Source organism: Pseudoliparis swirei, chromosome 20 (genome assembly GCF_029220125.1).
Source record: "Pseudoliparis swirei isolate HS2019 ecotype Mariana Trench chromosome 20, NWPU_hadal_v1, whole genome shotgun sequence".
Taxonomy (NCBI): domain Eukaryota; kingdom Metazoa; phylum Chordata; class Actinopteri; order Perciformes; family Liparidae; genus Pseudoliparis; species Pseudoliparis swirei.
In genome coordinates, this window is record NC_079407.1 from 23,715,604 (window position 1) to 23,735,356 (window position 19,753).

At 42.2% G+C, this 19,753-nt stretch overlaps 3 protein-coding genes across 4 annotated transcripts in view; 2 read left to right on the forward strand and 1 right to left on the reverse strand.

Annotated features, from left to right (window-relative positions):
• The window catches only part of prkd2 (protein kinase D2), a 39,927-nt gene extending 36,888 nt beyond the window's left edge, over positions 1-3,039 (forward strand). For both annotated transcript variants that reach the window (XM_056441783.1, XM_056441784.1), the window contains 2 exons: positions 311-396; positions 1,458-3,039. In XM_056441783.1, the coding sequence (XP_056297758.1) occupies positions 311-396; positions 1,458-1,700 (329 nt within the window). In that variant the 3' untranslated portion in view covers positions 1,701-3,039. The remainder of the gene's footprint in view (positions 1-310; positions 397-1,457) is intronic.
• Positions 3,040-7,699: 4,660 nt separating this feature from the next.
• Positions 7,700-17,322, forward strand: gpr184 (G protein-coupled receptor 184). Its single transcript, XM_056441989.1, has 2 exons — positions 7,700-7,986; positions 13,392-17,322. The coding sequence occupies exon 2, from the start codon at positions 13,425-13,427 to the stop codon at positions 14,460-14,462; it is 1,038 nt and encodes a 345-aa protein (XP_056297964.1). The 5' UTR covers positions 7,700-7,986; positions 13,392-13,424; the 3' UTR covers positions 14,463-17,322.
• A 986-nt stretch (positions 17,323-18,308) lies between these two features.
• The window catches only part of LOC130211319 (cell adhesion molecule DSCAML1), a 104,603-nt gene continuing 103,158 nt past the window's right edge, over positions 18,309-19,753 (reverse strand). Inside the window, exons 22-23 of the mRNA XM_056442059.1 lie at positions 18,515-18,744; positions 18,309-18,411 (exon numbers count right to left, since the gene is read on the reverse strand). Of these exons, the coding sequence (XP_056298034.1) occupies positions 18,309-18,411; positions 18,515-18,744 (333 nt within the window). The remainder of the gene's footprint in view (positions 18,412-18,514; positions 18,745-19,753) is intronic.

Sequence of the window (19,753 nt, forward strand, 5' to 3'; positions counted from 1 at the left end):
TCAAGGTCATGAAAAGGTCAACATCTTCTTTTTACCATAGCGTGGTCAATTTCTATCCAATTGGCATGCAACTAATGCCAAAACGTTCATAATTCAATGCCCAATCTTATGATATGCGAAGGTATGTTTCCTATTTATTGTTGTTTGAGACTAAATAATAGAAACATCTCACCTATAGAATCCAGTTCACCACAAACCTTGTTTTCTGAAATGTTCATGTGTTGTGAATGTTTATATTTCACAACGGGATTTTCTAATAACGGGATTTATTTTGTCTTTATTTGGACGGTTTGTGTTTTTGTGTTTCCAGCGACCGACTTGATCAACAACCTGCTGCAAGTGAAGATGAGGAAACGCTACAGCGTGGACAAGAGTCTCAGCCACGTGTACCTCCAGGTAGCACATAGACACGACTCGTATGCACACGCACACACACACACATTGTTTAATGCATGGTTTCGTCTCTTTCTTATCACACTTCCTGCAGCCTTTGTTCCCCTATTCAAAGTACAGGAAGCAGCACGTTGTGCAGATATTCTCCACATATTCACCTTTTTTCTTTTTTTTTTACTTCTGCAAACCGCTTTAATATATATTTTGTGTGGAAAATATAAATAACACTTCCAACGAAGCGCTGAGACAGAAGCTCAAGGCCGATAATGTGGGAAGCTTTTTTCTCAGAAGCAGTCGGACAAGTCGAGGGTCATTCGAGTTCTTACACTTACACACACACACACACACAGACGCATGCACACACACACAGATATGCATGCACACAGACACACACAGATACACACACAGAGACGCATACACACACACACAGATACACACACAGACGCATGCACACACACACAGATACACACACAGACGCATGCACACACACACAGATACACACACAGACGCATGCACACAGACACAGACACACACAGATACACACACACAGACGCATACACACACACACAAATGCATACACACACACACAGATGCATACACACATACAGACACACACAGACGCATACACATACAGACACACACACAGACACACACAGACAGACACACACACACAGAGACACATACACACATACAGACACACACACACAGACGCATACAGACGCATACACACAAACGCATACACACAGACGCATACACACATACACACATACACACACACAGACACACACAGACACACAAACGCATACACACATACACACACACACAAACACACACAGAGACACATACAGACACACACACACAGACACACGCACACAGACACACACATGCATACACACAGACACACACACACAGACACACACACAGGATGTGAAGCTTAGTGCGGTAGCAGCAGGTGCAGCGCTCTCCTCAGGCGTAAGTGATGACGGGACTCTGTTCTCTCAACGCATTACAATCCCATTCAAAGTTGGTCCGTTTTGTTCCTCTGGGTTTCTTCCCGTCTCCAGGACTACCAGGCGTGGTTGGACCTGCGGGAACTGGAGACCAAGCTGGGCGGCCGGTACATCACCCACGAGAGCGACGACAGCCGCTGGCAGACGTTCGCCCGCGAACACACGCTGCCTTACCCGGCGTACCTGGTGCCGCCGCCGCCGGCCCCCGGCTCCAACGACGAAGAGGAGGAGGAGGAGGAGGAGGGCGGGGAGGACGCCGACATGCAAGGCCTCACCGAGAGGGTCAGCATCCTCTGACGAGGGACGAAGGAGGGACGAAGGGGCCGACCTCGAGCCCCAGAGACGCTGTAAGAGTCGTGGCTGTTCAGACTTTCACAGCACGACATCCTTTTGTTGGAAAACAATCGTACAACAAGAAGTCCTTTACGTCTCTCCTCAGGCGAGATGATCCTCCTTTTTTTGTGTGTGTCTTTCATCTTTTGGACAACGTTGGAATGCTCGACTTTTTTTCTTTCTTTTTTTCTTCACATCCTCCGTGCTGCCAGACCAGTCTGACATTAGAGTAAACTTTGAAAAATCTTTAATTCTCGCACAAATACAACGCAGCGTGTTCTTTTCCTCCGATTAACGAAGCGCGAAATGCCGCTTCGTCGCAGGCGGTAACGCGGTCGTGTCGGCGCGCGTCTTTTCTGTATTGACGTGTTTTTTTTGTTTTGACACAAATAATGGTGAATATAAAAAAATGAAATTGCTTTTCATTAAAAAATAAAGTACCATTCGGGTTTTTCGGCGTCATTTAATTGGGACTGACGGGGGAATCTCGGTCGCCCCCCGGTGACGAAAGGCTTCCTTTGTGCCGGTAATTACTGATGTGCAGAAATGTCAAACTCATCTACATTCACAAACAACCCCCCCCCCTCTCTCCCCATAATTGAACATCCTGGAGTGAAAACTGGAGGTATTGATCCGTAGTTACCACAATAATCGGCTCTTTAGAGAGAAAAGAAATCACGTGATCGAACTTCCATCATTGTGTTTTTTTTATTTTTATGAACTTATTTGAGCTCTCCATTACCCGAGTTGCCCACTCTCATCAAACCGTCCTGTATTTAATTATTAAATATGTCTTCAGTTGCGTGTAAATAAATATACAAATACTGCCGCTGAAGGAAGAATTTTTTTACACCTGAGCAGGTAAATGGATGTTTTTTTGTTTTTTTAAACCACACCTCTACTTGTTTACCGTTAAGTCTGACTTCCTGTCAAACAATATGTCGCATGTCTCTGTTTAATGTTGTAGAATGATCTAGAAGCAAAAGATAAGCGTGTAGTTAGGATGGTTTATTATACCCATGTGTAACCCGACGTTTATGTGTATGTGCGTAGACTGTGTACCACGCTTTTGAAAGATAACCCTATCCTTGGTAACCGGTCATTCAGAAACCTTGAACAATATATATTTTTTTAATGTTCCATGTATTCATCCGTACATAACTTTGTCATTTACAGCTTTTCTCACGAAAAAACAACAACAAAACTGAGCAAAATGTGCGATTTATGATTTCACTTTTAACATGACTTGTCAGGTTTCGCACCTCTTCATTATTCAGACAAATAAAATGCAACGCTAGCGTGACTTATTGTGTCCCTTTTCTGAAGAAGAGCCAATTATAACACGTGGCTGTTTTAATGTCCGCTTTAAAATGTCCAATGCAAAACATTCAAGAGGGTGAAGTAAAATGAGAGCCAAAGGTCGAAGACACTAGACCGGCAATTAAGCCGTCTGTGTCTCTCTGTCCATTCGCCTCACAGCTGCGTATTGATCAGACAAGAAGACACGCTTATCAACTCGATTACTATTGATCGAAACAGAACGAGGGTTTGGCTGTAGCCTACTTGAAACATACAGGACTGTCTCAGAAAATTAGAATATTGTGATGAAGTTCTTTATTTTCTGTAATGCAATTAAAAAAACAAAAATGTCATGCATTCTGGATTCATTACAAATCTTTATTCTTTTAATATTGCTGATTATTTAAGAAAACTCAAATATCCTATCTCTAAATATTAGAATATCATGAAAAAGTATACTAGTAGGGTATTAAACAAATCACTTGAATTGTCTAATTAACTCGAAACACCTGCAAGGGTTTCCTGAGCCTTGACAAACACTCAGCTGTTATGAATCTTTTTTTTTTTACTTGGTCTGAGGAAATATTAAAATGTTATGAGATAGGATTTTAGAGTTTTCTTAAGCTGTAAGCCATAATCAGCAATATTAAAAGAATAAAAGGCTTGCAATATTTCAGTTGATTTGTAATGAATCCAGAATGCATGACATTTTTGTTTTTTTAATTGCATTACAGAAAATAAAGAACTTTATCACAATATTCTAATTTTCTGAGACAGTCCTGTACTATTGAGAACATATTCGCTGACATGCACGTGATGAACAGTTTTGTTTTGTTTTTTTCCCATCGGGATTTGTCATAGGCGTTCGGGAAAACGGCTTAGGCGCGCGCCCACATTTTCTCTATGCAGGAAAACCCCTGCTCAGGGCCCAATGAGGGAACTCGTGAGTTCTCTGCTACAAACTAATCACGGTTTCTCTCCGTTGATCCATTTGTTCGCCATGAAACCAACATTGTTCAATCTTAATTGTCCCAATGAATCCGAGCACGCCAGTCGCAATTTCACGCCAACAAGTTACAGGACATCACACGGTGGGATAAGTCACGGGATAATTCACAAGATAAATCAATAATTCATGAGATAATTCACAAGATAAATCAATAATTCATGAGATAATTCACAAGATAAATGAATAATTCACAAGATAAATCAATAATTCACAAGATAATTCACAGGATAATTCACAAGATAAATCAATAATTCACAAGATAAATCAATAATTCACAAGATAATTCACAGGATAAATCAATAATTCACAAGATAATTCACAGGATAATTCACAAGATAAATCAATAATTCACAGGATAATTCATAAGATAAATCAATAATTCACAAGATAATTCACAGGATAATTCACAAGATAAATCAATAATTCATGGATTAATTCACAAGATAAATCAATAATTCATGAGATAATTCACAAGATAAATCAATAATTCACAGGATAATTCACAAGATAAATCAATAATTCACAAGATAATTCACAGGATAATTCACAAGATAAATCAATAATTCACGGGATAGTTCACAGGATTAATCAATAATTCACAAGATAATTCACAAGATAAATCAATAATTCACAGGATAATTCACAAGATAAATCAATAATTCACAAGATAATTCATAAGATAAATCAATAATTCACGGGATAATTCACAGGATAATTCACAAGATAAATCAATAATTCACAGGATAATTCACAAGATAAATCAATAATTCACAGGATAATTCACAAGATAATTTACAAGATAAATCAATAATTCACAAGATAAATCAATAATTCACAGGATAAATCGATAATTCACAGGATAATTCACAATATAAATCAATAATTCACAGGATAATACACGGTCAATAACCGTGATTCTCATCACCCGACGCCGACATGCAAATAAAATAAATAAATAATACATTTTCAGCAGGACACAGAAAGGTTTGTGTGGGAGCGTTTACTTTTGGACAACAATAGAATGATATGGCATAACGAATATAAATAATAATACATAATGAACTATTTCAGGTTTTGGATCCAAAGGCAAATATACTGTTAAATTTGGTTGACGATAAGAAAAATAGAGAATTTCGCCACAATTAATCCGCCCAGTCACTCTGCTTCCTGAGATAACCGTCAAACAATGTCGGTAAACTCTGAAAACAAAAACCTTCTCAGCGCTGCAAATGTTTTCTTTTGGGTAATTGTGGAACGTGATCACGATTTCACTTCCAGACATTATGCCAGCAGAACCACCGACCTGCAGCTGAGCCGTCGAGGACATTAAAGGCACCGGGCGCTCGTCTTTTGGAAAGAGAATAAAACAACAGAGTCGAACAATGAGCAACATTACAGAGCAAAACCCAAAAGCCAAAACTCATTCCACCTCACACCAAACTCTCCCTGCAAAACGACACTTTAAAATGTCATTTTTGATCAGATAACTCAGAAGTTTTGGGGTAAGTTTTTTGTTTCCTCTGTATATTTAGTATTTTAGTATTTAGTTTAGTTATTGTGTTTCATTTTTATTTTGTATTAATGCTCTAATGAGCACCTGCTGCTGTGATCCTCAAGTGTCCCCACTGGGATTAATTAAGGAATCTAATCTAATAAAACCTTTATTGTCCTTTTATACACGTATAATTTACCCTCCAAATGTACAGAAATAAGGAAATAGACCAAGCAGGTGCTTTTAAAATCAATGTATAGGATGAGTTATACTACTAATATTACATGTTTTTAGACTTCTCCATTAATAAATGCATTTGTAAAATTTTACTTGGACATTTTTTTTAAACGGCTGTGTTATGTTCATTATTCCTCTTCTCTTACAGGTAATTTGTATTTTGCTAACTAGTCATCCAATTAACACCCAGCTGTTTTTAACTCTAAATACTAATACCAATATAAATGAAATATTAAAACCACACGGCAAAGTCACATGACTGCAAAAGGTCACTAAAGGATGTCGGTGTCTGAGCACCTCGACGCTTATCACGAAACAAAAAGAAGATGATAAATAAATCTTTCACAAGGGCCACAATCTTCCAAATGTCAGCCCACTCCACAGCTCTTGATCATGGACCCGTGACGAAGGTTTCCTCCTCTTCCAACACTTTCCTTTCAAGAGCGAGACGCAGGATAATGAGGTTACCGGGACGTGACTACAGCCTGGCTGTTACACGTTGTTATTGCAGGGTACAAAATGACTTATTTTGCGATGCAATGTTTTATTGCGACCTATATTCATGAATACTGTTGTAGCTCGACATGGTGAATCAAAGGGTGGTTGATCATATTATTATGATTATGTATTATTATGCACATCTTAACACGCGTGATCTGCTGCATAGAGCAGGAGCACTTCAGATACATGCAGCACTGAAAAGCTCTGAAAGAATATATATATATATATATATATATACACAGTGGGTACGGAAAGTATTCAGACTCCTTTAAAGTTCACTCTTCCGCAAGCAAACACTGTATAGAGAAGCAAAATGTTGTGGATTTAATTTAAATACAGGCTTTGGGCCTGAGAGTGGTGTTTTGACATCGACTTTAAATCCTTTTTTAAAGTCTATGTTATCAAATTGCCTTTTGGAAAAATGATGGCGAATCATGAAAAGTGAAAGTTAGATAAACATATAGTGTGCACACGTTCCTACAGGAATGTGTGCACACCTGTTAGTGTGTCGCTTGGAGAGAGAGAGAAAAAAAATCCTCTTTTTGATTCATACCATGTCCAGAAAGTTGATTTAATACATTCCACATGACATCAACAACTGTCGCGTTCTGCCCGGCAACCGGAGCCTTTCAACGCGATAGACGTGTGAGGTTCTCTCTCTAATATTAAACAAATTTAACTGGCAGCTGCACTTGTACACAAACACATTTACCATTCTTCTCCCCTTTTGCCTTTTCATTTCAGAGACAGACCGGGAAACACTGACTTGGCCTTCGTGAGCGCAGCCAAAAAAAGAGAAGAAAAAGAGATGGATGGAGGGTGTCGAGGTTAGAGAAACATATACCTTGCTCTCTCCCTCCTCTCAGCCGCTCCCATAGTGAACCTAGACGTACGCATTCTTGCTTATAGGAACATGCACGACGTTCACAACTGCTATCAATATTTACTCCACACCCGAACAGACCGGCTGCAGGCTTCCGTCGCATTTTATTTATCGCAAACATAACGAGAGCCTCGTGATATTGCTCTGCCACACACACACACACACACACACACACGGGGGGGGGTTACCAGACTCCTCCGACCCCCGAGCTCGCGGCGTGTAAATCAACCCTCGGCCCACTTCCTGACTTTTACGAGGTTAACGCTGAAATGCTTCGGTTTTTCTGACACACGGCAATAATAAAGGATGATCTGTTTCTAAGGGGATTAAACTGTTCCAAAGTGTCGTGAGAGAAAAAAAACCCCATCATGAGGATTGATATTCACACTGGTTTACATGATGTACAATAATTGTATTCGTGTGGAAGATCTGCAGGCGCTCTGCCGAGAGACTATAAATACGTTGCTGACATCCAGTGATGGACGTCTCTTTCCACTCTGCCTTCCCCCTTTGTTTTCTTTTTTTCTTCAGTACCTCGCCTCATCCCTTCCACAGCCCTGCTGCTGTTTCCACTGTGGCTGTCAACTGGCAAGTCGCCTCAACCAGAGCAAAAACAACACAAACAGCTGAAGCTGTGTCGTATAGAGGCAATAATCGATGTCGGGGATCCTTCCAGAGAACCGCGCGGGACTAAAGAGGCTCTGAAGACCGCCCTCTCGACCCTCCTGGGCTGAACTAGAAGCAGCTCTGGAATGTGTCAGAAGGTCCTCACCCAGCAGCGGACATCTTTTGTTTCGCAATCGAGACGCACGACTTATTCCAACAACAGGTGAGGCGATTGATTTACAGTTCTGGTGGTGAGAGGTTGGGATATCGTACTGGACTGTTATTAAAAACTGTAAAGGTGAGAAAAAAAAAGTTTACAAAAGTGAGATGTTTTTTCATTGTTACCTTCGCATTGAAAATGTGGAAGGTTATGTTTTGATCGCCTTGTATTTATTTATGTATGTATTTATTTGTATGCGTGTTACTCGCATAACTAAAAAAGTATTAAACCGAATCGCATGAAATTTGCTGGGATGATTGGTTATTATCCAGGGACCATTTGATTAGATTTTGGGATCAATCGGGTCAAAGGTCAAGGTCATGGATAGGTTAAAATCTTCTTTTTACCATAGCGCGGTCAATTTTTATCCAATTGGCATGCAACTAATGCCAACAAGTTCATAATTCAATGCCCAATCTTGTGATATGCGAAGGTATGCGCTCTACCGAGTGCCCGTTCTAGTTAAAAACTGTAACGGTGGGGGGGAAAAAGTTTTTAAAAATGAGATGTTTTTTCATTGTTTATGGTGTTTTAATTAGTGTGAAAACTTTAATCATCCTTCCTGTTTTTGTTGTCGGGGGGGGGCGGGGGGGGCATGTGCTCGAGTCTGTGTGAGGAGAAATAATTAGGCTAGAAATGTGAAAAATAACAGAAATAATTCCGCACAGGTGGAATGTGATATCTTTGAACCGCAGCTGTGGTATTTTGGGAGGAAAGCCCATTAAAATATTAAATAAATCATATTGTTCCCTTTGGCTTGGAAGAAGAGACATGGCATATTCCCCCCCTTTTTAGAGAGAAGAGGCTGAAGTTTTACTCTTTTAAAGCCTTCCTGGTAACACGGTGATGTAATAACAACCAAGGTTATATTAACAAACAAATAGTTGGCGTGGACCCGCTGTGTAAAGTAGGATTACAGTGGGATGATGTCATGAACTAAAACAGACACAATACTTTTACAGAGGAAAAGCTAAAATGATGTAGTTTAGAGGAAAAAGAATGGAAAAAAACCACATTAATAGTAAAAAGCAGACGTGAGTAGCTCACTCATCACGGCCCTTTGTGAGTAAGAGGGGAAGATGTGTGCACCCAGACTGATGACTAAACCACTTTTTTAATTAATAAAATAAGAAGCTAATTTCTGAGAAAAACATTTCCAGTCAGTCATGTTTCCCCAACACACGCTACTAAAAAAAAATGTTATGAGTAATCCATTAAATCAAAACCATTTCCACACACGCGCGCCAGTACACACTTATGAAGAAAGCCTCCCACGCGCGCGCAGCCGCACATTACCGCCCACTAAAGACAGTCTGACTCTAAATGGCTTCTTCATTGTCGAGTTGGGATGCAGCAGCTGTTCTCCGCCCAGACGTTAATGACATTAGAAGGTTCCTGAACGCACCGGGGCCGAGCCCAGACACACAGAAGTTAGAGAGGAAACACATATTATGTGATAGAGACAACAAGGCTCCAGGTTTCATTTCCTGATGCTGAAACCTCCGAGAGAGGCAGGAAATTGACACGAATATAATCTATATATAACATCTTCATGAAAGCGATTGAGTTCTCTTTTACATAAAAATAGCAACCACATGTTGTCTTTGTCCTTCATTCAAGGACTACATAAAAGTAGAGATGAGTGACTTTATTATTATATATTTTCTGATGATATTTTCTAGATTAATATCTCTGAATCACACGCGCAGCTGTGCAATGAACTGGGACTGACCGTCATAGATGAACGAAGGTTACATTACTTATTCAGGTGCAGGGTTGCCAGGTCTGTGTGACAAAACCAGCCCAATGGCCAATCAAAACCAGCCCAATGGCCAATAAAACCAGCCCAAAAACCAGCCCAATATCAGAACTCAAAATATGCCCGTGCCAAACCATATACACTGCTTTTAAAGTCCATGTCCATGTGTGTACGTGCTGATCTGGAGTCAGTTTGGTAGGATTTGGGTATAAATAAATTATTTCATTTAAAATATGGATTTTTAATTTAAAGATATTCATGTAATTTGCATGCAAAATAGGTCTACCCGAACCAGCGGACAAAAAATTCAACCCGCGGCAACACTTCAAAAGTAGCCCAATTCCGCGGGAAAACCACGGACCTGGCAACACTGTTCAGGTGTGACGACCCTCTGTGCCACCGGCTCGTGTCCCTGCGGGTGGGCGTGGCCAAGGGTAATCAGAAGAGTGGAAACACCTGAGGTAATCAGCAGCATTGGCAACACCTGGGCCCAGTGTGCCGCCAGTGCTGCATTTAAAAGACCCTCTGGTCTCAACATCTCTCGCTCTCTTTCGCGCGCGCTCTCGGAGGAGATGGCCCGGCCGACACAATACAACACAGATGTCAAACAAGGCCCGTGGGCCAAATCCGGCCCGCCACATCATTTCATGTGGCCCCTGACAACTTCAAAGACTTATAATCACCTTTTCTTCAAGAAATGTACAAACAATATCCTGTGCTTTTATTTTGAAGGTTTCAAATTAAATGGATTTATGTTATAATATTAGAGAACATTTCTTTTGTACAATATTTTAATAATATGTTGGGTAGTAGTTTATGCAATTATATGTTTCAGTGACAACCTTTTGAGGGCAGCCCTGATGCAGATGTGGCCCACGGTGAAAATGAGTTTGACACCCCTGTCATATCACACTCACTTCCACTATGGAAACTACAGACTCCACACGCCACTGTTTATTCTACTAAGTTATGTTGTCTAAGTTGAATAAAACCCTTTCTGTGAACATGGCCGGCCCGGTTTGTGACACAGGGGAGATGCCTGTTGCATAAGTCAGTCTCTATAAGGCTATATAAGTAATAACTGGTTGCTTCTCCTTGTGAGTTGTATCAAGCACCGAATACAGTAAAATGCAAATGCTCACTTAGCGAGTTCAGTCTGCGCTGCCACGCATGATTTAATTTTAGACCATGCAGGGATGCGTAAGTGGATCAATTCAAAGAGAAAAAAGCATCATTTACATAAAAGAATGTGAACAATTTGGTTTGAAGCGGAGGTGTCGGCATCTAATTCATCTGTTAGAAAAGATCAGTTCCTCAATGTTCTCAGTTTCTGTATAAAAAATAAATTGGAGAAAAAACAGAACATTTGTAAAAGAAATGCATGTGACATGTATTCTCCATACTGAGCATGATGAAGCAATAAGAAAGATTTTGGCAATCTTAAATTTTATTTGTACTGTGGGTGCCAACTGTTATCGTTAAGGTGCATGACTAAGCCTTCAATGCGTGTGTGTGTGTGTGTGTGCCCAAAAACCACACACTGTAGAGCTACATTTCCTCGTATTCAGAAACATCACATGACAACCAAATGATTATGATCTCTTGAGCTCAATGAACCAGCAAATAGGATGAGGGGGGGCCAAAATGTCCACGCTGGATATATTATGGGTTATATGGTATCGTAGGAGTTAACTTGTGTCAAACTGTAAAACTCTTAATGTGAAACCGACTATAAAAAGAGTGACTGTAGGTCAGTGGTTAGCAGGTCCCGGATTGGCGGTTCAATCCCCGCCCTAGTCGACGTGTCCTTGAGCAAGACACTTGACCCTGAACTGCTCCTAGCTGTGTCTACGGCAGGGGTGGGCAAACTTTTTGACTCGCGGGCCACATTCGGTTCTAAAATGTGACAGAGGGGCCGGGCCAGGAGCATTTGGACACGCAATGTAATTTTTTTTAACCTGGAGATTGCGTCTGTTTTTTATACATTTCAATTTAAGGTGCAAAGTTAAAGTAATCAACATTTACTGGAAAGAGATCAATGGAATCACTTTCAACATTCAAAACAAATTACCCAACGAAATACTCAAGCTCAATAATTTCTAATTGTTTTAAACCCCGCAAAATAATGGACGGATTGTCCTGAGAGATAGACTGTATTAAATATCCTGCCTGCAGCAGAAACTAGAAAGGGGTCTTTAAAGTGAGGGCGATGTCTTGGCGTCATCTGGTCAGCATGTGTATGAACCCCGTCACAAACAGACTGACAGCGCTTTACTCGAGAAAATATGACCCTAAAGCTGACAATTGAAGTTCTATTTTTTTAAATTATTCATATCTCTTCTGAAAACACACCTTTACTCATGTGGACCAACTGTTTTGGTGTTTGAAATTGGTTTACCAAAGGTCATAGGTTCACAAAAGCAGTGAAATATCTGAATACAATGCTAGATACATGTACTTGCACCTGTCCATCCTGGAGAGGGATCCTCCTCTGTTCTCTCCTGAAGGGTTCTTCCCTTTTTTACATTACATGTCATTTAGCAGACGCTTTTATCCAAAGCGACTTACAATAAGTGCATTTCAACCTAGAGTACAAACTAAGAATAACAAGAATACAGGAAGTAACATTTCCTCAACATAGTCGAACTACCTTTTCCCCCCTGAAGGGTTATTTGGGAGTTGTTCCTGATCCGATGTGAGGTCAAAGGTCAGGGATGTCTATGTGTACAGATTGTAAAGCACTCCGAGACAAATTTGTAATTTGTGAAATTGGGCTCTATAAATAAACTGAATTGAATTAAATAAATGAGGAAAACCACATTTTGTATTACCGTTTTGAGTAAAAATGATGCGTCTGTCACACATTCACCAAAATTATAAAGAATAGACTGAGAAATGACTTCATATTGCAGATAAAGTTTCATGGGGTGTGTGCAAATAAAAAATGACCATTACATTAATTTTTATAAATATGTATTGTACATAAAATAAATTCTACATTATATACATGTTGAGAAATAGAAAACAGAACACAACTATTGACTATTTACAATATAGCTTCACTATAATAACATCATGTCATCGTGTCACGAGAGCTCTCTGCTGGCCGGGCAGGTGGAGCTGCAGGCTGCGCTGCAGGCGCTGGTGAATCCTCTCTGTAAAATACAAGACTAGTCAGCACCGCGCACGTTACGGACACCGTGACGGACACCGTGACACGTAACGTGTAGTAAAGACTCTTACCCGGTCCAGGTGGACCTCTTCTGGCTGCGTGTTCCTCCTCGTGGCTCTGCAGCCCCTCCAGGCTCCGCTGCTGCCAAAATCACTGCGGCTGTTTCTAAATGAGTCTCACCTGTGTGGTGGGCGGGTCCTTTGTGATTTACTGAGTGTTCATTGGTTGGTATTTTTCGAGAAATGTTGACAGACAAACGGATTGACAAATCACGGTGAAGGGTTTCGTGTGACGAGTTCTTTCCGCGCCAACGCACACCGGAAGTAAACAAAGTCGCGATTTGGACAAGTTCGGCGGGCCGGATTAAAAAGCCTAACGGGCCGGATGTGGCCCGCGGGCCGTAGTTTGCCCATGTCTGGTCTACGGTGTATGAATGTAAGATAAAAGCTAAATGAAATGGGTTTTTTTCTCTTCCAGGTGAATTTCTAAACAGGAAAAGTGAAAGAAACAATGACAACGAACGCCACGGTCGCGTCGACGGCCTCCAACTCCACCGCGTGCGTCGACATCGGGGAGAGCGCCATCAGCGACTTGCTGATGTCCGTCTACATCCTGGCTTTCGTCTCCGGCCTGATCTTCAACGTGCTGACCCTGGGCCCCATCTACCAGCAAGTGCGGCGGCAGAACGTCCTGGGCATCTTCCTGCTCAACCTGTCGCTCTCCGACACGCTCTTCCTCTTCACCATGCCCCTCTGGATCAACTACTACCGGCGGGACCACCACTGGGAGCTCGGCGTCGTGTCCTGCAGCGTGGCCGGCTTCTTCTACTACTCCAACATGTACATCAGCATCTACCTGCTGTGCTGCATCTCCGTGGACCGCTGCCTGGTGGTCACCTACCCGCTGCGCTCCAAGACCCGCCGGACGGCCCGCTGCGCCTGGGCCCAGTGCGCCGCCGTTTACGCGGTCGTGATCGCGCTGCACATCGTGGTGCTGGTCAACGACAATCTCACCGACGCCCTCGACGAGGCGAACGACAACGACCGCTGCTACGAGACTTACCCCATGGAGACGCCCGTCGCCGGGTTCAACCTGGTGCGGGTGGGCGTCGGCTTCCTGCTCCCCCTGCTGGTGCTGGCGCTGAGCTACTGGAGGGTTCTGGCCACCGTGGGCCAGAGTCCCGGCCTGAGCGCCCCGGCCAAGAGGAAGGTCCGCCTGCTGTCCTTCGGCGTGATCGGCATCTTCTCCATTTGCTTCGCCCCGTATCACGTCCTGCTGCTCACGCGCTCGCTCGTCTTCTACGACAGCGACGACGCGCGACCGCAAGGAAGCTACTGCCAGTTCGAACAGAAGATGCACTTTTGGTTCTCGTGCACTCTGGCCCTGTCCAGCCTGAACTGCGTGGTGGACCCCGTGCTGTACGTGTTGGTCAGCAACGGCGTCCAGGAGGAGGTGAAGCTGTTCTGGAGGAGGCAACGGAGGACAAAGACGGCGGACTGTGCTTTGACTAATAACGGCGGAGCGAAGTCTAATGCTAACTTAATATGACATGTAAGCTATAGGAGGGGGGGGGGGGTTACGTGGCACCTGTGCATTTGTTTTCATACATACACATGTGTGTGTGTGTGTTTGTGTGTGTGTAAACCCATGGCCTCATTATTGAGTATAGCAGGAATATATGCACATGCCATAATCAACCCTCGGTGGTCGTACAATCAGAAATCCTTTTGAAGAACCACTTTGCTGCTTTTTAAAACAAGATGTTTTTGATCCCTCCCTCGTATCGCATAGCCGGTGTGGCGGCGCGGGTCGCTTGTCACGCGTCTCACAGCTCTGTAATTGGATTGTCGTCCCCGGGTTCCCGCTCTCCCAAGAGTTCTTCAGGCATCAGCCACTTCTGGTTTGGAGAAACACGGCCGCAGCTGAAGGGCACTCCTGTGTTTCTCCCTCCCCGGCTATAACACGGTGGTTATGATTGTGATTGCGTAACCCTCGGTACACTAGATAGCAGTGTTTTTGTTTGTTTTTTAACCTTTTTTGAGCCGCGACACATTTGTTAATAAAAATAAAAAAATCGAATCAAGTTACAAAATGTCATTGTTTTTTTAATACATCAGTCAAAAACCTGTGCTGACAATTTAAGTCTCTTAAATCGGTTGATGCTTACTAAAATTGGCCTGTTTGGATGAACACACAGCTCTTCTTCCACAGCTCTCTCTCTCTCTGTTTTTAGTGCAGCAGCCATGCTTGAAAAGCTCATCTCACAAAGATATGTTGTGGATAATCGGGGCAATGTTGAAATTGCTCTCGTTTGCAAGAATGGGGGAACTCCTTGGCAACGGTCAACCAAAAACGGTCCGAAGGTCTCCAACTTCTCCTCGAGAGCTTTTAAGTGTGCAGCTGGCATCTCACACAGCGCAGCAGTGTTGACGTCTCCTTTCTGAGGGGCAACATGTCGAGACGGCCACTCTCAACATGATGTTGGAGCTGCTCTTTCGAGCGGAATCCATTATATATGTTGTCAATGCTTGTGAGCAGCTTTTCACTTTGAGTCCGTGTGTCAGGAGGTGTCACGGATGTCGCAACGAGCGAGGACCCAAATGCCGACAGAACTGCAAAAAACAACATTTAATTCAACAAACCAGACAGGACGACAAAACGCGGACTAAACGGTACGAAGCCACGCTGGGAACGAGACGAACAGGGTTTACATACACAGGCAAGGTGAAGGTGATTGGACACTGGGGAACGAGACACAGGTGGACACAATGAGGGCGGGGCCAGCAATCACACAGAAGGAAACAATCAGGACCAGGGCAGACAATCACAGGGAGAGCGACGACACAAGGACTTCAAAATAAGACAAAAAACGAGACAGAAACTCCAGATCCTAACACCGTCATTCGGTGTGAAGGTAGATTTGTGTCTTTATGACGCAAACAAACAAAAAAGGTTTTTTTGAGAGCAAATTTCTCAGTAAGTAAATTAATTGTTAGTGTTGCTGATGAAACTATAATGTGTGGCTGCAAATCCAAAATATTTGCTCTCAAATTAACACCTTCGCTCACAAAACGAAAATCTACGAGTTGAGTTTGGACGTAGTGGGCGGGGCTTACGCAGCCGAACGAGCGAGGAGATTCTATTGGTGAGTTTGGCTTAATGCTGATGCATGTAACGTGGGCTAACATGACGCTGCAAGTCACTGTCAACACAGCAGCCCTCAGTGTCATTTTTCGAGAGCAAATGTTTTTTTATTTTGAGAACAAAGATTTTTGATTTGCAGCAACAAATTCGAGTTTCATTCGCAAATCTAACAATTTATTTACTTACAAACAAAAAATTTGCTCTCAAAACCTTTTTTTGGAGTAGTTTGCGTAATAAAGATACAAATCTACCTTCATAATCCAGGTGCTAAAATATAGCCGCTCACTTGCGAGCGGCATTGCATCAGCGCAGCTCTCATTGGTTAAAAACCCTTTGAGGCTCCTCCCACAGCTCACACACATACCATCGGACTCCTGTGTGGATCAAAGCGGCTTTATGTACTTTTTTTATTCTACTATCTTAAATGTACAAGGTATTTATCGCGCCACCTACTGGCACGGAAGACTATTTAATTACTGAGCCGGCCACTGTACTGCAGGCGCTCAACAACGGCAAATTATTTGCGGCAATGAAATAATATTGTTTTTGACGCCTGACGATCTCTCACGGCGCAGCGTTTAAAAATCATTGCTCTAAAGCATGCAACACCGACATTTATTAGCATTTATTGTCAAACTGAAAACACGTTGAATGTAAAATCACACCGACCAATGGTTTAAGGTGCTTGTCTGATGGGTTTGTAAAGACAATGTGAGATCATCAAACTGTAGTTGGCATTGTATATATTTAAAGCCACAGGAAGTAATTAACCCGTGCATGCACTTAACACTTAACGTGGTTCATAGAGTTAAAAAGTGTGTCTGTGTGTGAGAGAGAGGGTCTTGTATTTGCCACAGTGCCTGAAAAGGTAACAAAAAGAGAGAATGGAGAAAGTTCAGAATCGAAACATCATCATTTAGGCACTTGACAGATAGCCAGTATGCTCCCAGAAGTAGACGAGGTGTGTCCCATGTTCTCTTTCGTTAAGGCCTTTTCTGCTGACTCATCGGTCTGTATATATGAAGGCAGCTGGATCTTGAAAAATACACTCCTATGCCACTAAATAGTTTTATCTTAATACAGTGACGCTTCATTCTGGTCACATGACATCTATTGTTCTGTCCATCCTGGAGAGGGATCCTCCTCTGTTGCTCTCCTGAAGGGTTCTTCACTTTTTTTCCCCTGTGAGATGTTTATTTTTTTCTATTTTTTGGGAGTTTTTCGTGATCCGATGTGAGGTCAAAGGTCAGGGATGTCGTACGTGTACAGAAGAGGAATACTAAGTATCAGTGTCAGAACATAGAGGGACATGACATGAGAGAGAGAGAAAGAGAGAAAACAAGTACAACATGTCTGGAAAAACAATGACACTGGGTGTGGTGTCAACCAGCCATCTAACAACCAGAGATATGGTGATTTGAAGGTAGAAATCAAAATACATGGCTACATTTGGTTAGAAAATGAGAACAGGCCTTTCTTTAAAACAAAATATATTATATAAGACGTTATTTTGATGTGAAGCAGTGAATAAATACCCATTGTAATACAGGAAATAAACTTATTATTGCACTTCTATAACATTGTCAACTCGTGATGCCCCGCTGAAAAAAAACTAAAACTAAAAACTGACTGGATGCAACAACACCAGTAATATTCCCAGCGCTCCTTCCTGCCTCGAACGGTTCTCGCCTCGCGCTGAGATGACGACGGGTTATACACTACCGTTCAAAAGTTTGGGGTCATCCAGACAATTTCGTGTCTTCCATGAAAACTCACTTTTATTTATCAAATGAATTGAAAATTGAATAGAAAATCTAGTCAAGACATTGCCAAGGTTAGAAATAATGATTAATATTTGAAGTATTAATTTTGTTCTTCAAACTTCAAGCTCAAAGGAAGGCCAGTTGTATAGCTTATATCACCAGCATAACTGTTTTCAGCTGTGCTAACATAATTGCACAAGGGTTTTCTAATCAGACATTAGTCTTCTAAGGCGATGATCAAACACAATGTACCATTAGAACACTGGAGTGATAGTTGATGGAAATGGGCCTCTATACACCTCTGGAGATATTTCATTAGAAACCAGACGTTTCCACCTAGAATAGTCATTTAACACATTAACAATGTAGATAGTGTATTTTTGATTAACGTTATCTTTATTGAAAAAACAGTGCTTTTCTTTGAAAATTAAAGACATTTCTAAGTGACCCCAAACTTTTGAACGGTAGTGTATATCGGGCTGTGAGCTCACTTCCTTCTCCACACACCCAGATTGTATTTGCGCTCGTAGTCTTCAGACCCAACTGATGCCGACTCTTCGTAACATCGATCAGATTTCGCCGAGCTCTCTCTGGACCCATAAACACAGACTTTGATGTGTCCAATAAGTCACTCCATTAACATTTTGCACAATGTTAACACTAACAAAGACGTCTTTTTGATCCGTAAATGACCGGAACGCCGTCGACTCGGCACCCGAGCGCTCTAGCGTGAGCCTCTCGCGATGAATCGGCGTGTTGAGGGACCCACCCTTGGCTGCGGGCGCCACCGTGACCTTGTCGCTGAAGTTCCCGCGGCCCGCCGTGGTGACGGCCGCGGCCCAGATCAGGTACTGCTGCCGGTGGTTGAGGTGAGTGATTCTGTAGAAAAGCAGCTCCGGGTTGGCTTCGTACTCACTGGGCAGCTGGGGAGAAGCACAAGGAGAGGTTTAGAGATTATATATATATACTAAACATCACTAAACTTTTGCCCTGGATGAGAAAAGTGCCCTTTCTGCTGGAGCCCCTTTTTTTTTTCATTCATCAGCATTTAAGAATAAAAGTTACTCTTTCTGTCATCAAGTCCCCCCAAATGTGTTTTGATATCCGACGGGGCATTTATTTGAGTTCTTGTGAGAATTTCGCCCCGACATGCTTGTACCACATTGTTTTATGTCAGCGATTCCCAAAGTGTGGGCCGGGGCCCACTGGTGGGCCGCGAAGGTACTGCAGGTGGGCCGCGAGAGGTCATTTACAATAAATACAATTTTGATAAGATACAAAACGTACATCTTTTTCTTAGTTTAAGTATTATTTGAACAATTCTAGCGGCACATTAGTTATGTGAAACATTAATTGATGAAGCACAAACAATTGAAACGAACAGATTAATAAAACAATAAGGCTCTCGCTCGAAACGGCTGCTCTTGTCCGCCTGTCGTTATTCAACAAAAGGCGCCGCCAAACAAAACAATGTCCAATGGGGCGCCCTCTTGTCGTATTAAAGTAAATATATATGAGCTCCGGAGAAAATGGTATACAAAACATACATTATCGGTTAATACATTTTTAATCGGTTGAATTCTGAAGGTCATTTAATCATCCCTAGTTTATGTTTTGATGAGAGTTGTGATTAAAGGCTTGGGTGGGCCGCAGAAGATTTTCAGATTTCAAATTGGGCCGCGGCATTCTTGAGTTTGGGAACCGCTGTTTTATGTGGTATGTTTCTCTTTGTTTTGTCTGTTCCAGTTTTACAAAGATCAATCTTGTATGAGTATTGCAGAGGGTGGAAAGAGTAAACGCAAGAAAAAACAACACTTGTAATAACTAACCCAGAGTGAGGTCATGCCGGGAAATATCAGACTGAGGCTTTATAACTTTTTTACAGAGGTTTGATATTTCACGGCATGACCGAGCGGTCGAGGTTAGTTAGTT

Coding starts and splice junctions, on each gene's coding strand:
- gpr184 (XM_056441989.1), top strand. CDS start 13,425: ATGACAACGAACGCCACGGTCGCGTCGACGGCCTCCAACTCCACCGCG.